At 41.8% G+C, this 14587-nt stretch overlaps 1 protein-coding gene across 1 annotated transcript in view; it reads right to left on the bottom strand.

Moving 5' to 3' along the window:
• LOC120025827 (calmodulin-regulated spectrin-associated protein 1-B-like) overlaps window positions 1-14587 on the bottom strand; it is a 112358-nt gene that overhangs the window by 58916 nt on the left and 38855 nt on the right. The window contains exons 4-5 of the mRNA XM_038970518.1: window positions 8138-8299; window positions 6486-6566 (exon numbers count right to left, since the gene is read on the bottom strand). Of these exons, the coding sequence (XP_038826446.1) occupies window positions 6486-6566; window positions 8138-8299 (243 nt within the window). The remainder of the gene's footprint in view (window positions 1-6485; window positions 6567-8137; window positions 8300-14587) is intronic.

The raw sequence follows: 14587 nt of genomic DNA, 5'->3' as shown, positions 1-14587 counted from the left end.
CCTTTAAACACCTTGGAAAATTCCAGAAAATTATGTCCTTGCTTTAGAAGCTTCTGATAGGCTAATTGACATCATTTGAGTCAATTGAATGTATACATTTCAAGGCCTACCTTCACACTCAGTGCCTCTTTGCTTGACATCATGGGAAAATCAAAATAAATCAGCCAAGACCTCAGAAAAATAATTGTAGACCTCCACAAGTCTCTTTCATCCTTGGGAGCAATTTCCAAATGCCTGAAGGTACCCCGTTCATCTGTACAAACAATAGTACGCAAGTATAAACACCATGGAACCACGCAGCCATCATACCGCTCAGGAAGGAGATGCGTTCTGTCTCCAATAGATGAACGTACTTTGGTGCGAAAAGTGCAAATCAATCCCAGAACAACAGCAAAGGACCTTGTGAAGATGCTGGAGGAAACAGGTACAAACGTATCTATATCCACAGTAGAACGGGTTCTATATCGACATAACCTGAAAGGCCGCTCAGCAAGTAAGAAGCCACTGCTCCAAAACCGCCATAAAAAAAGCCAGACTACGTTTTGCAACTGCACATGGGGACAAAGATTGTACTTTTTGGAAAAAAGTCCTCTGGTCTGATGAAACAAAAATAGAACTGTTTGGCCATAATGCCCACCGTTAAGTTTGGAGGAAAAATGGGGAAGCTTGCAAGCCGAAGAACACCATCCCAACCGTGAAGCACGGGGGTGGCAGCATCATGTTGTGGGGGTGCTTTGCTGCAGGAGGGACTGGTGCACTTCACAAAATAGATGGCATCATAAGGCAGGAAAATTCTGTGGATATATTGAAGCAACATCTCAAGACATCAGTCAGGAAGTTAAAGCTTGGTCGCAAATGGAAGCATACTTCCAAAGTTGTGGCAAAATGGCTTAAGGACAACAAAGTAAAGGTATTGGAGTGGCCATCACAAAGCCCTGACCTCAATCCCATAGAAAATTTGTGGGCAGAACTGAAAAAGCGTGTGCGAGCAAGGAGGCCTACAAACCGGACTCAGTTACACCAGCTCTGTCAGGAGGAATGGGCCAAAATTCACCCAACTTATTGTGGGAAGCTTGTGGAAGGCTACCTGAACTGTTTGACCCAAGTTAAGCAATTTAAAGGCAATGCTACCAAATACTAATTGAGTGTATGTAAACTTCTGACCCATTGGGAATGTGATGAAAGAAATAAAAGCTGAAAGAAATCATTCTCTCTACTATTATTCTGACATTTCACATTCTTAAAATAAAGTGGTGATCCTAACTGACCTAAAACAGGACATTTTTAGTAGGATTAAATGTCAGGAATTGTGAAAAACTGAGTTTAAATGTATTTGGTTAAGGTGTATGTAAACTTCAGACTTCAACTGTATATCTCAATTCTCTTGTTTTGTTTTCTCTACATAAGCTTTGTTGCTAAATTAAAAGGTCAATACACTGCATTTCAAACAGTCAGGAACAATCTAATAAATTCAGGGCTTGTAAAATTACTCCTAAACTAAATAGCTGAAAAGCTTTTAGTTGTAGCGCTTGCCACCCTCCTGACTTTCCACCGGCCTGTACTGGAAACTACATCCCCTCCAAGGTGCTTCTCTCCTGGCTATCATACTGGTAACACGGCCTCCATTGCGTTGCTGTTTTGATCGGCCCCAGCATTTAATCGCACTGAGTAAGTCACCACTCTCTCTTTGCTGTTGTTATGTTGGCCAGTTTGGCGCCTTGGTTGTGTTTATTGTGGGTCCTAGTGCTGGCTGGTTTCTAGTGTTAGGTTCTGAACAAACAGAGTAAAAACTAGAAAAAGCTCAAACCAAGTTTATTCACCCACTGGGTCAAACAGCTGCAAAGACAAAGACATGTTTACACAAGAACATATATTTATACCCTCCTACTAGGCGGAGTCAACTCCTTACACATCTAGACAGCCAATACCTCTGTTGCTAGTCATGAACTTAATTGGTTCCTCTCACTGGTGCAGTCATGGCCCTGCCTCATGCTAGAACCTATATGTGTGTGGGATAGGACTGTTCCTTCTCACGTCATCTGACCTGACCTCGGGCCGAATTCCTCGCTCTTCCCTTATCCACGACTGTCCCACCTTATCAGTGACTGAAACCAGACCGTAGACCTTTGCCTCCCTCTTTAGGAGCCACGAGATTGAACAATACCATGTTTTGACCAAATGTAAACTTTCTGCACTCCCCCTTCCTCACTCAGTATCTTTCCATACACCTAGTTCTTATCTACTTTCCATTGACCCCAACATATATATTCATTAGATATGTAAAGTAGTCAATGACATGAATAAGTATATTTCAAGCTCGAACCCAACACTAGTTTGTGGTTGGGTTTTGGCTTGCTGCCTATAATAGAGGTGATCCTACAAACTGTGTGATTCAATCTAACTATCTCACTGTGTGGATTGATTGACTTTCAGCTGATTCCTCGACAACCTATTTTATTTGCATGGATTTAAACAGAATTGTTCCAAAATGAGTCTACCACTTTCTGCCACACGGGGAAAGTGACTTTTTCCAGATTAGAAGCAACCACGTTCAGAGACTACGGTGAATGTTCCATCCCATGTAGGAGCTGCACCTATTTCGCACAGTTCTCTGGATAATATTGGCCAGCCAAATTTCCAATGTGGAAACTGTCAGCTTATTGAGGAATATATGTCTGAGCTGGGCGTCCAGAAGCAAATTGAGACATTGCAGCGTATCCTGGATAGGTCACCCTCTAAGACCTTTTCCTTTTCTACTCCTCAGCCTGGTCGTTGTGCCACTGCCTCACCACAATATTGCCACTCTCTGACTGGCCAAGGGCTGATCTCCCTAGTGAAGTCACCTCTCCCCTCACACCTGCCCTTCCCATCCTACCCCAACATCCCATCCCAGGAGCCTGGACCCTCTCTTCATATTTCAAGACTGCATTAAGACATTGACTCGGAGACAGACCAAGCCCCACTCAGATAGTACCTCCCATCCTTTCTAAGCGTTATCATCGTACTCTTGTCTATACTACTAGGGGTGTTGTCAGTTGTAATCTTTAACCCATTCATTTGAACTCCACTCTTAGATCTGCTATTGTTAGCTCCAAAGATAAAGCACTGTGTGAGCAGACCACAGTGGACTCAAGTTCAAATGTGAATTCCATAAACTTCCATAAACTTTGAAAACCTTGGTTTTCAAATCACGTAGAGGGCTTGGGCTGTTGCATGATAGCAATCAAAGCTCATGTAAGTCCGTTTCTAACATTCCATCATTGGTTACTCTGAGAGTTCCTCGTATCGACATTGGCTGCAGCCTCAGGGCCTATGGTGTTAACCTTGGAAAAGCAATTCCAAAATTGTTCCTTCCTCTATTACTATTAGGGATAGACCAAATGGTGCAGTTCTATGCAATCTTATAGTCATTACAACTATATCAACCATTAGACAGGGCCTGCAACCGCCTATTGAACCTAGCTTGTTTGAGTTGGAATTTCAAATTGTGACTTTAAAATTTGTAAAGGTCTTGGGTTAATGCATCTGAACATTAGGAGCTTACTTCCTAAACTGGATTACATCAAGATCTGGGTTATGCAGACAAATCCGGATATTCTGGTATTGACTGAATCTTGGATCTCTCGGGACATTCTGAGCTCTGATATTAATATTCAGGGTTATCATCTGTTCAGAGCTGATAAGACAGGGTAGAGGTGGTGGAGTGGCCATTCCAATTAAAAAGAACTTTATTGATATCCATTTCCCTTGACTAAAATCCGAAGTTATTATCCTGGGTGACAATCTAAAAAAACATGTGTTTGATCTAAACCTAACCCAGCAGGTGACTAAGCCTACACTGCCCAACCCTAGAGATCCTTCAAAATCAACTCTGAGCAATCGGGGGAGAAGGGCCTTGGTCAGGGAGGTGACCAAGAGCCTGATGGTCACTCTGACAGAGCTCTAGAGTTCCTCTGTGGAGATAGGAGAACCTTCCAGAAGGACAACCAACTCTGCAGCACTCTACCCATCTGGCCTTTATGGTAGAATGGCCAGACGGAAGCCACTCCTCAGTAAAAGGCACGACAGCCCGCTTGAAGTTTGCTAAAAGGCAACTAAAGGACTCTCAGACCATGAGAAACAAGATTCTCTGGTCTGATGAAACCAAGATTGAAAACTTTGGCCTAAATGCCAAGTGTCATGTCTGGAGGAAACTAGGCACCACTCATCACCTGGCCAATACCATCCCTAAAGAGAAGCATGGTGGTGGCAACATCATGTTGTTGGGATGTTTTTCAGCGGCAGGGACTGGGAGACTAGTCAGGATCGAGGGAAAGATTGTGTTTAATGTGTATTTTAGATTGTATTATACAGGGCACATTTGGAAAAGACACCTAGGTCTCAATATGTCTTCTCTGTCAAAATAAATGTTGAATAAAAAATGTAATAGAAAAATAGGTGTTCCACAATCATAAGAACCACTAAAAATGTTACTGTATTTAATCAAAATAATAGTTTAACCTGCTTTTTTCAATAATCACTGATCTGCTTTCAAGTCTCTCTATGAAAATGCCCTTTATGTAAAAAATTTTTTTTTACCAGAACCATGCACAATGCATATCCACTAATAATTACTAACTTCTGGCATCAGGCATTATAAAAAACCAACACAGGTCTCATAAACAATCTCTCAAGCACAAGCCCACATGCTAGTGAGTAGCCAGCTCATCTTTACATTTCAAGTCTAGCCAACTTGAATCCATTTGCTTGCTAAACAAGGTAGAACAGTTCAAGTGTTATAAATGCATCCGTCAGTCTCCAAATGTTTGAACAACATCATTGCACATGTATAAAACACAGATGAGACAGCAAGCACATAAGTCTGTGGCTGAAATGCTGTGAGCAGTAGAATCATTTTCATTGATACTCCCATTTTAGTAGGGTCTGCGGTTCTAAATAACCGGTGTCCATATGACCGATTCTGTTGGCCCAAACCTCAAGTGCAAATAGCGAGTTGAAACTGCTTCTTGTCAGAGAGGAAGAAGTGGTCTTCATCTTTGTAGTTGTAAGTGGTAGGGGCTTGGTACCTGTGTGCGAGTGGAAAGGTGCACACAGCGCAGAAGGAGCGAATGAGACGAGTCCATAAAGACAAACGCTCATATGAACTACAAAATATAAAAACATTGATACTTGCATTAACGGCATTTGGAACATCGCACTAAAACATACTATTCATTTGATATATTGCCCAGCCCGAGAGACAAGAGGCAGTGGTGAATGGAGGTTGTATACAGGGGATAGCAGTGTAGCAGGTTAGAGGCGGTGAAAGGGCCGGGCTAATGGGGTGTACGTTACCACGCGAGACAACGCCACTGGTTCCAATAAGCCAGTGCATGCATGAGATCAGGCTGGACAGAGACACACAGATGATTATGGACTCATGCGGTCCCCAAATACACATTTAATATGTGTATTAAATACACATATTTAACCCCTTATTTTTGTCACAAATATTCTCCATTTAAGGGATAATGCCCTCGAAGCCGGTGTTTGGAGGATAAATTGGCACGGGTGTTGTTAGGCCCGAGACAAAGTCAAGTTGGCAAAAGGTAGTATTTTTAGGGCTGGCTCTTTCACCAAAGGCTATAGCCTACATGGCTCATACACTATATTTACAAAAGTGTGTGGACAAGGGAAATATTAATGCTACAGCATACAATGACATTCTAGACGATTCTGTGCTTCCAACTTTGTGGCAACAGTTTGGGGAAGGCCCTTTCCTGTTTCCGTATGACAATGCCCCTGTGCACATAGCGAGGTCCATACAGAAATGGTTTGTTGAGATTGGTGTGGAAGAACTTGACCTGCCTGCACAGAGCCCTGACCTCATCCCCATCGAACACATTTGGGATGAATTGGACCGCCGACTACGAGCCAGGCCTAATTGCCCAACAGCAGTGCCCGACCTCACTAATGCTCTTGCTGCTGAATGGAAGGAAGTCGCCGCCACAATGTTCCAACATCTAGTGGAAAGCCTTCCCAGAAGGGTAGAGGCTGTTATAGCAGCAAAGGTGGGACCAACTCCATATTAATGCCTCTGATTTTGGAATTAGATGATCGATGAGCAGGTGTACATATACATTCAGTCATGTAGTGTATTATGAGACAGGTGTGCCATTTTAGCAATGAGCATGCTCCTGTAGCCTAACGGTAGTAGTAGCATTGTGGCAAAGTTAAAGATGGCTGAAGCCCGTCCGCGCCTTAGCAATGGTAGGTGAACACTGAGGGATGGAAATAAGAAATTGAAGAGAGAGAAAGTGAGAGTGAGTGAAAATGAAAGAAATCATGAGAAAAAATGAAAGCAATGCAGATAGTGCCAAAATAGCCCTTTAAATTGAATTGAAAGAATGCGAGAGATGGCTAGCGAGAGTGAGAGCGAGAGCGACAGCGAGAGAGAGAAAGACAGCGAGAGTGAGAAAGACAGCGAGGGGAAAACGCGAAAATACCTTTTGGTGGCTGGGGGACTCTAGCAGATGCTGCTTGATTATGGTCTCTTTCTCTGTGATCTCCTTCATCTTCATATTCACCTGGGGGACAGACAAGGGTCAGTACACTACACACATAGTCCCGCTCTCTCACACTCACACACACAATAGCAGGCTTTTGTCCGATAAAATAATAGAAAACCTGAAAAATAAGATTGCCGCCAGCCAACTGTCTGGGAGAAGAAATTCCTGTTGCATAATAATGCTTTTTAGCCTATTCATTGTTGCAAGTCGATGTAAATACATTTGACTGGTCATGCTTAGCGGTTCATTTTCTTAATTTAGTGGAATTAAATTGGCGCGTGTACAGTATATTGGTTATGCATCTTATTTATCACACGCGTACAATCATTCAGATACAGAGCCTTTGAGTGGAAAATCTGTCAAGACAGCACAACATCTGCTGCTGCAGCATCTTGTGGTGCTTTCAAGACAACTGGGAACTGACAAATATGAGGTCAAATCATGAACATCAGTAATGTTCAGGTCGGAGATCTAGAAAGAGTTAGAATTCCGAGTTGGATGGCCAGTTGACTTCAACGCACTGAAATCAGAGATTTACGAGTTCCCAGTTGTTTTGAAAGTGGCATCAAACGGCAACGGGAGGCAGGCTTCATCAGCGCGTCACACACCACTGCAGTCGTTCTGCCCCTGAGCAAGGCTGTTAACCCACTGTTCCCCGTGCACCGAAGACGTGGATGTCGATTATGGCAGCCCCACGCACCTCTCTGATTCAGAGGGGTTGGGCTAAATGCATTCAGTTGTACAATTGACTAGGTATCCCCCTTTCCCTTTTCCAATGAGCTGGAGGCAGTATGCATTTAGAAAACTTAGAAATATACTTAATTGTTTGAAAGCTTTAACGTTGAACGTTTTAATACACGAGGCATGTCTTACTGTGCTTCAAAGTATCCCATTAGATCTCCTCTCGTTCTAAATTTCCGACAGATATTTTCATCTCGGTCACATGAAACTGCTCTCGTGTGCAGTGTCCTTTTGACAACAGTGTTTTCCTGCTAATTGCATTTTGGAACAAACATTTACACGCAGCCTACTGCCTTTAGCACATTAATGCGCTTACAATTTGAAGAAATAGGTTTATAAATATTTTAAGCTAAACGTTCTGATCTTTTGCATCAGACTCATTCTTTTTCAAAGTAATTTTTTAAAGAATATGTAAACTACTGTAGGCCTACTGGTTATATGAATTTGGGATCTGTTTGGAATAGGCTATTTATTTCTGGACAAGCTGACCAATAGAATAGGTAGCTTAAACTTTTCTACTATAGTAGAATGACATAGGCTAGCGGTTTTGCCGTTCGTTACTTGTCGTGTTGGCTGAGGAAAGGTAAAAAAAGTAGTTATCGGAATTCAGTAAGAAGGACCGCACATCGTTGCATCCTCGACTTGCATGTTCTGTTAATATGAATGACCATATTCTAAATGTAATTTCTGTCATTCTGAGCACCGTGGGTGGACGCCCTGATCAGGTTACGCACCCAATGCATATGGGTCCGTTAAATTTCTTAAATGTCCGATAAATTAAAATGTTGCCAGTCAAATGTCCGGTGACACATTTTCCTAACGGAAACCCTGACGCACGCACGGCTCACCTTGTTGATCCAGAAGACCATGGCGTCCTCCAGGTCAAAGGGCAGCTCCTTGGAGGCACTGAAGGTGGAGAAGCGTTTGACGCAGCCTACCACCCGCTCTATGCTGATCATCTCCACTGTGTGTGCCATCATCAGGGAATCAATTAGTGGTATGTGGGAACTCTGTACACACAGGAGAGAAACAATATATGTTTAGGATGTTTGCTCCTACCCTACTCGATTGATCGTTTAAGGCAGTGGTTCCCAAACTTTTTATAGTCCCGTACCCTTCAAACATTCAACCTCCAGCTGCGTACCCCCTCTAGCAACAGGGTCAGCAAATGTTATTAAACATAAATGTGTGTGGGAAGTGACAAAGAGCTCTTACAGGACCATGACACAAATAATAATAATCAATAATTTTGCTCTTTATTTAACCATCTTGCATATAAAACCTTATTTGTTCATTGAAAATTGTGAGTAACTCACCACAGGTTAATGTGAAGGGAGTGCTTGAAAGGATGCACATAACTCTGCAATGTTGGGTTGTATTGGAGAGAGTATCAGTTTTAAATAATTTTCAACAAGGTCTGTGCCTGTATTTAGTTTTCATGCTAGTGAGGGCCGAGAATCCACTCTCACATAGGTACGTGGTTGCAAAGGGCATCAGTGTCTTAACAGCGCGATTTGGTCTTGTGTGTGTTCTCCTGGCCGACACACAATATGAAAACTTCTGACTTCAACTGTATATATATATATATATATAATATACAAAAGTACTGTACCAGTCAAAAGTTTGGACACACCTACTCCTTCCAGGATTTTTCTTTATTTTTACTATTTTCTACATTGTAGAATAATAGTGAAGACATCAAAACTATGAAATAACACATATGGAATCATGTAGTAACCGAAAAAGTGTTAAACAAATCAAAATATATTTTATATTTGAGATTCTTCAAAGTAGCCACCCTTTGCACATTCTCAGCATTCTCTCAACCAACTTCATGAGGTAGTCACCTGGAATGCATTTCAATTAACAGGTGTGCCTTTTTAAAAGTGAATTTGTGGAATTTCCCGATACAATATACACATTTTAAACTATTCATGCATAAATACATGTGTAGGGTTGGGTACTGTACAGTGGGCTCCAAAATTACTGGCACCTCTGATGGGCAATGCACCAACAATACTATAGAGAGAAACTCAAAATACTAACATGTGAGAAATACTGTACTTTAATCATGTTTCAATGGAACCCACCAAAATAATTTATTGATTTAATTTAAAAAAATCAATGTCCTCCAAATCAAGGTTTCATAATTAATGGCACCCTTAAAGATTGTAAATAACATCTACCAACATTAAACCAGGAATTAAATTCCACTTTTTTTTTTCTTTCTCCACTTTTTTTGTTTATCTACGTGTTAAGGAACTATATTGAGCCATTACATCACTTCCTGTTTCACTAGGGTATAAAAACATGGTAACATGCATGCAATGTCCCTTTGTCATCCAACACCATGAAGAAAACAAAAGAACTGGCAGTTCAAAAGAGACAGATGGGCATAGACCTTCATAAATCTGGTAATGGCTACAAGAAGATCCACAAACGATTGAATATACCATTGAGCACTGTCAGGGTAATTATTTTAAAAAATCTAAAGATTAACAGTTAACCTCACGGGAAGAGGACGCAAATGCAAATCCCTCCAGGATAGGAAGGATGGTAAGAGAAGTAACAAAATCCCCAATAATCACTGAGAAAGAATTGCAGGCCTTGGTGGTGTCTTGGGGTCACCAGGTTTCAAAAAGAACCATCAGACACCAGGCTCTTTGGAAGGGTTGCCAGAAGAAAGCCCTTTCTGACCCCAAGACACAGACTCAAGCGCTTGGAGTTTGCCAAATGTCATTTAAATTATGACTGGAAGAAGGTGCTCTGTATCTGACCAAAATGTAACATTTTAGGTCAGATACAGCATCGGCATGTTTGGCGTCGAAACAGAGATGCATACAAGGAGAGGCACCTCATACCCACGGTGAAATATGGTGGTGGATCAGTGATGTTTTGGGGCCGTTTTAACTCCAGAGGTCCAGGGGCACTGGTTAAGATTGATGGCATAATGAATTCCACCAAGTATCAGGCAATTTTGTCTGACAATCTGGTTGCCTCTGCCAAAAGGCTGGGACTTGGCCATAGGTGGACTTTCCAACAAGACAATGACCCAAAACATACCTCAAGATCCAACTAAATTAATGTTCGGCCATCTCAGTCGCCGGACCTCAACCCAATAGAAAACCTGTGGGCTGAGTTGAAGAGGGCAGTTGATAAGCGCAAACCCAAGAATGTGAAGGATCTTGAAAGGATTTGCATAGAGGAATGGTCCAAAATCCCTCAAAATGTGTTCCTTAACCTTGTCAAACACTACAGGAAAAGACTCCATGCTGTTAACCTTGCCAGAGGTGGTTGCACTAAGCACTAAATGAGGAGTGGCAATAATTTTGAAACCTTGATTTTTTAATTAAATCAATAAATGATTTTGGTGGGTTCCATTGAAACATGAATAAAGTACAGTATTTCTCACATGTTGGTATTTTGAGTTTCTCTATAATTATATTGTTTACATTTTTTTAAGTATTGTTTGTGCATAGCCAGTCAGGGGTGCTAGTAATTTTGGAGCACACTGTATATCGGGGTGTTTTGAAATATCCGTGGTATGAATTGCCAAACCATCTGAACTAGAGTTTTAAAAAAAACATTTGAATATTTGTACTAGGTTAATAGATAAAGATAAAGCAGTTTACCCAGCTGTGTATTTGGTTTGCTAACTTGCTAGCTAAGTGGCATCTTGTTAAGAGCAGTCAGAGAAAATCCCCTCTTGGATTAAGATCCCTGCTGTTTAGTAATATTTGTTTTGTGCGTGCAGAAAACTGAGTAGCCTTTGAGATACTTGTTTAACTTTATGAACTGGGTCGTCCGTCCTTGCAATTAGTTTGTTTGCACTCGTTAGCATTTAGCTAGCACCTGCTATGGGAATTTGCTAGTACTTGTTAGCATTTGTTAGTATTCTGGTAACAGGTCACATGGAATAAATCGGAAGCAAACAGGGATGGACTACCTTAACTACCTTCTAGCTGTCTAGTCTGTGTTTTATAAATGTGCCATGAGTATAAAATCGACGCATTTATATAAGGATTTGGCAACTCGTTCTCATTCTGAGAAATAAGCATCTTCTTATCCAGATAGGCCACTTGATTTCAACATCTAAACAAAGTGAACAGGCTGTGTTGTTCAAACAGTTGGAGACTGACGGATGCATTTATAACAGTTGAACTGTTCTACCTTGTTTAGCAAGCAAATGGATTCAAGTTGGCTAGACCTGAAATATAAAGATGAGCTGGCTACTCACTAGCATGTGGGCTTGTGCTTGAGAGATTGTTTATGATACCTGTGTTAGTTTTCTATATTGCCTGCTACTAGAAGTTTGTCATTATTAGTGGATATGCATTGTGCATGTTTCTGGTCAAATTTGTAACAAAAATAGCATTTTCATAGACTTGAAAGCCAAATCAGTGATTATTGATAAAATAATTAAATTGCTGGTCTTATGGTTGTGGAAGGCTTATATTTAGCCTAGGTATAATTTTACAAGCCCTGAATTCATTCAATTATTCCTGACTGTTTGAAATGCAGTGTATTGACCTTTAATAGTGCAACAATGCTCATTTAGAGAAAACTCGCCCATAAGTTTGAAAAAAAATTGAGATAGGATTTTTAGGCCATATCACCCAGCCCCATCTCCAACCATGTGATGGCAGGTGATGTAAAGCCATAACAAGCAGGTTTTTTTTCAACAACAAATTATGATCAATAACATCAAAGGCTGCACTGAAATCTAACAATGCAGCTCCAACTATCATCTAATTATCCATTTAGCCAAACAGTCATCTGAGTCGGTGCAGTACAAGTTGAATGCCCTTCCCTACAGTGCATGCCTGCTGAAAGTCAGTAGGTAACTTGTTCTCTGGAAAATAGCATTGTATTTGGTCAGACACAATCCTCTCCATCAGTTTACTAAGAGTAGGCAGCAAACTGATTGGGCGGCTGTTAGAGCGAGCAACGGGTGCTTTACTATTTTTAGGCAGTGGAACTACTTTAGCTTCCTTCCACACCTGTGGATACACTCCTTTAGGCTTTGGATAAAGATACGGGAAATACAGGTGGCAATCGAGTCTGCTACCATTCTCAACAGTTTCCTGTGTAGGTTGTCTATACCTGGTGGTTTATCATTATTGATGGATAACTATCATTTTTCAATCACAATCACCTCTCCCACACTATCTTGACCAAATTCAAAACAGCAATCCTTCTCTTTCATCAGATCTTCAATACACAAATATGATGGTTCACTGTTCAATTTTGTCCACTTTACCAGCGGGTGAGGATGAGGTGCGAGGGTGGGGGGCTGCTGTGGGATTATTGAAGACACTCTTTGAAGAGGTAGGGTTTCAGATGTTTTCGGAACATGGGCAGGGACATTGCTGTCCTAGGTTCAGGGGGAACCTGGTTCCACCATTGGGGTGCCAGGACAGAGAAGTGCTTTGACTGGGCTGAACAGGAGCCAAGAGACCAGAGGTGGCAGAACGGAGTGCTCGGGTTGGGTGTAGGGTTTGAACATATCCTGAAGGTAGGGAGGGGCAGTTCATCTTGCTGCTCCGGTAGGCAAGTACCATGGTCTTGTAGCGGATGCAAGCTTTGACTGGAAGCCGGTGGAGTGTGTGGAGGAGCGGGGTGACATGGGATAACTTGGGAAGGTTGAACACCAGGTGGGCTGCAGCGTTCTGGATAACTTGCAGGGGTTTGATGGCACAAGCTGGGAGCCCAGCCAACAGCGAGTTGCAGTAGTCCAGACGGGTGCCTGGATAAGCACGTGCACTGCTTCCTGTGTGAGCTAGGCTCGTACTCTACGGATGTTGAAGAGCAGGAACTGTTTTTGTTTGCAGAAAACGACAGGGTGTTGTCTAGGGTCACGCCAAGGTTCTTTGCACTCTGGGAGGGGGACACTGTGGACTTGGAGTGGGCAGGCCTTCCACGGGAGGAAGAGCAGCTCAGTCTTGGCGAGGTTGAGCTTGAGGTGGTGGGCTGACATCCAAGCTGTTTCTTTACAGATGCATGTTTGTCAACAACTGGTAAGAATAATTGTACAAATACTCCAAGTGCTGCATCTGGATTCACTTCCTCATACACATCATCCTGAGAATTTTTGGGGTATGATATAAATAAACTTTAGGCCCTGCCTTTGGTTCCTCGGATTTCCTTGTTATTGCCACCATGTTATGGTCACAACAATTGGAACTGACATTGTTTTAAGAGCAAAGCTCTGCAGCATTTGTGAAGATATGATCAATACATGTGGATTTCACAGATCCAACACTATCTAACACTAAGTTGGTTGAGTGATAACCCGGGTCATATTGAGCCACCCTTTTTTCTAGGAAACCATACACAATTATTCGTTTGACCAAATATTTAGGAAGAGGTCATCATTTCATAGAGTCTGAAAGAAGAAACCACATGGAGGTTTCATGATGCTTGTATCTAAATGTAACCGGTGTGAAATGGCTAGCTAGTTAGCAGGGTGCGCGCGAATAGCGTTTCAATTGGTCTCTTCAAGGTCTCGCTCTGAGACCTTGAAGTAGTTGTTCCCCTTTTTCTGTAAGGGCCGTGGCTTTTGTGGAGCGACGGGTAACGATGCTTCGTGGGTGGCTGTTATCTATGTGTGCAGAGGGTCCCTGGTTTGAACCCAGGTAGGGGCGAGGAAGCTATACTGTTACATAAACCAAAGAAGATCATGTTAAGATTGTTCTATACATCAGTTGGGGTCTCTGTAAGCTTCAATAGGTCACCCTAAACCTATCATAAAAGTGCATCCTTGTATTTGTCTTGGCTAATATAGTCAAAATGTTTGCATTAGGGTAAAAAAAAGGAAAAAAGTGTTAAGTGTTAATCTTGTGTTAAAAGATGCTTACAATGATTTTTAAAAATTGTGATTGTTTTGAATTGTGTTTGGAAAATTTAAAAAAAGACAGGGATATGCATATTTCCCTTTCAAGACGATTCAATACGTACTTTATCTAGATACATGGGCTCCGATACGATACATTTCAGTTTGAAACGTTTGTTTGAGTAGAGAACGAATCAATGCAATTCGGTTCGATGCACTAACATTTGTTGCATAAACACATTCATTCATTTCACATTAATTTCCATTCTAAATTCAAATCTGTAGCTGATGGAGTTCATGAGCTGGGCCTCTGAGCTTGACGTGTGTGTAAATGATGCATGTCTACGGTGTATGTACTGTGTGTGTGTGTGTGTGTGTAAATTGTCTATGTACTATGTAGGCACCTGATCTGAGTCATACAGGAGACTAGGGATCGAACACCCCACTACCACTATCAAACTAGGGA

The sequence above is a fragment of the Salvelinus namaycush genome, chromosome 31 (assembly GCF_016432855.1).
Source record: "Salvelinus namaycush isolate Seneca chromosome 31, SaNama_1.0, whole genome shotgun sequence".
NCBI lineage: Eukaryota > Metazoa > Chordata > Actinopteri > Salmoniformes > Salmonidae > Salvelinus > Salvelinus namaycush.
This window is presented reverse-complemented; position numbering and strand designations above follow the sequence as displayed.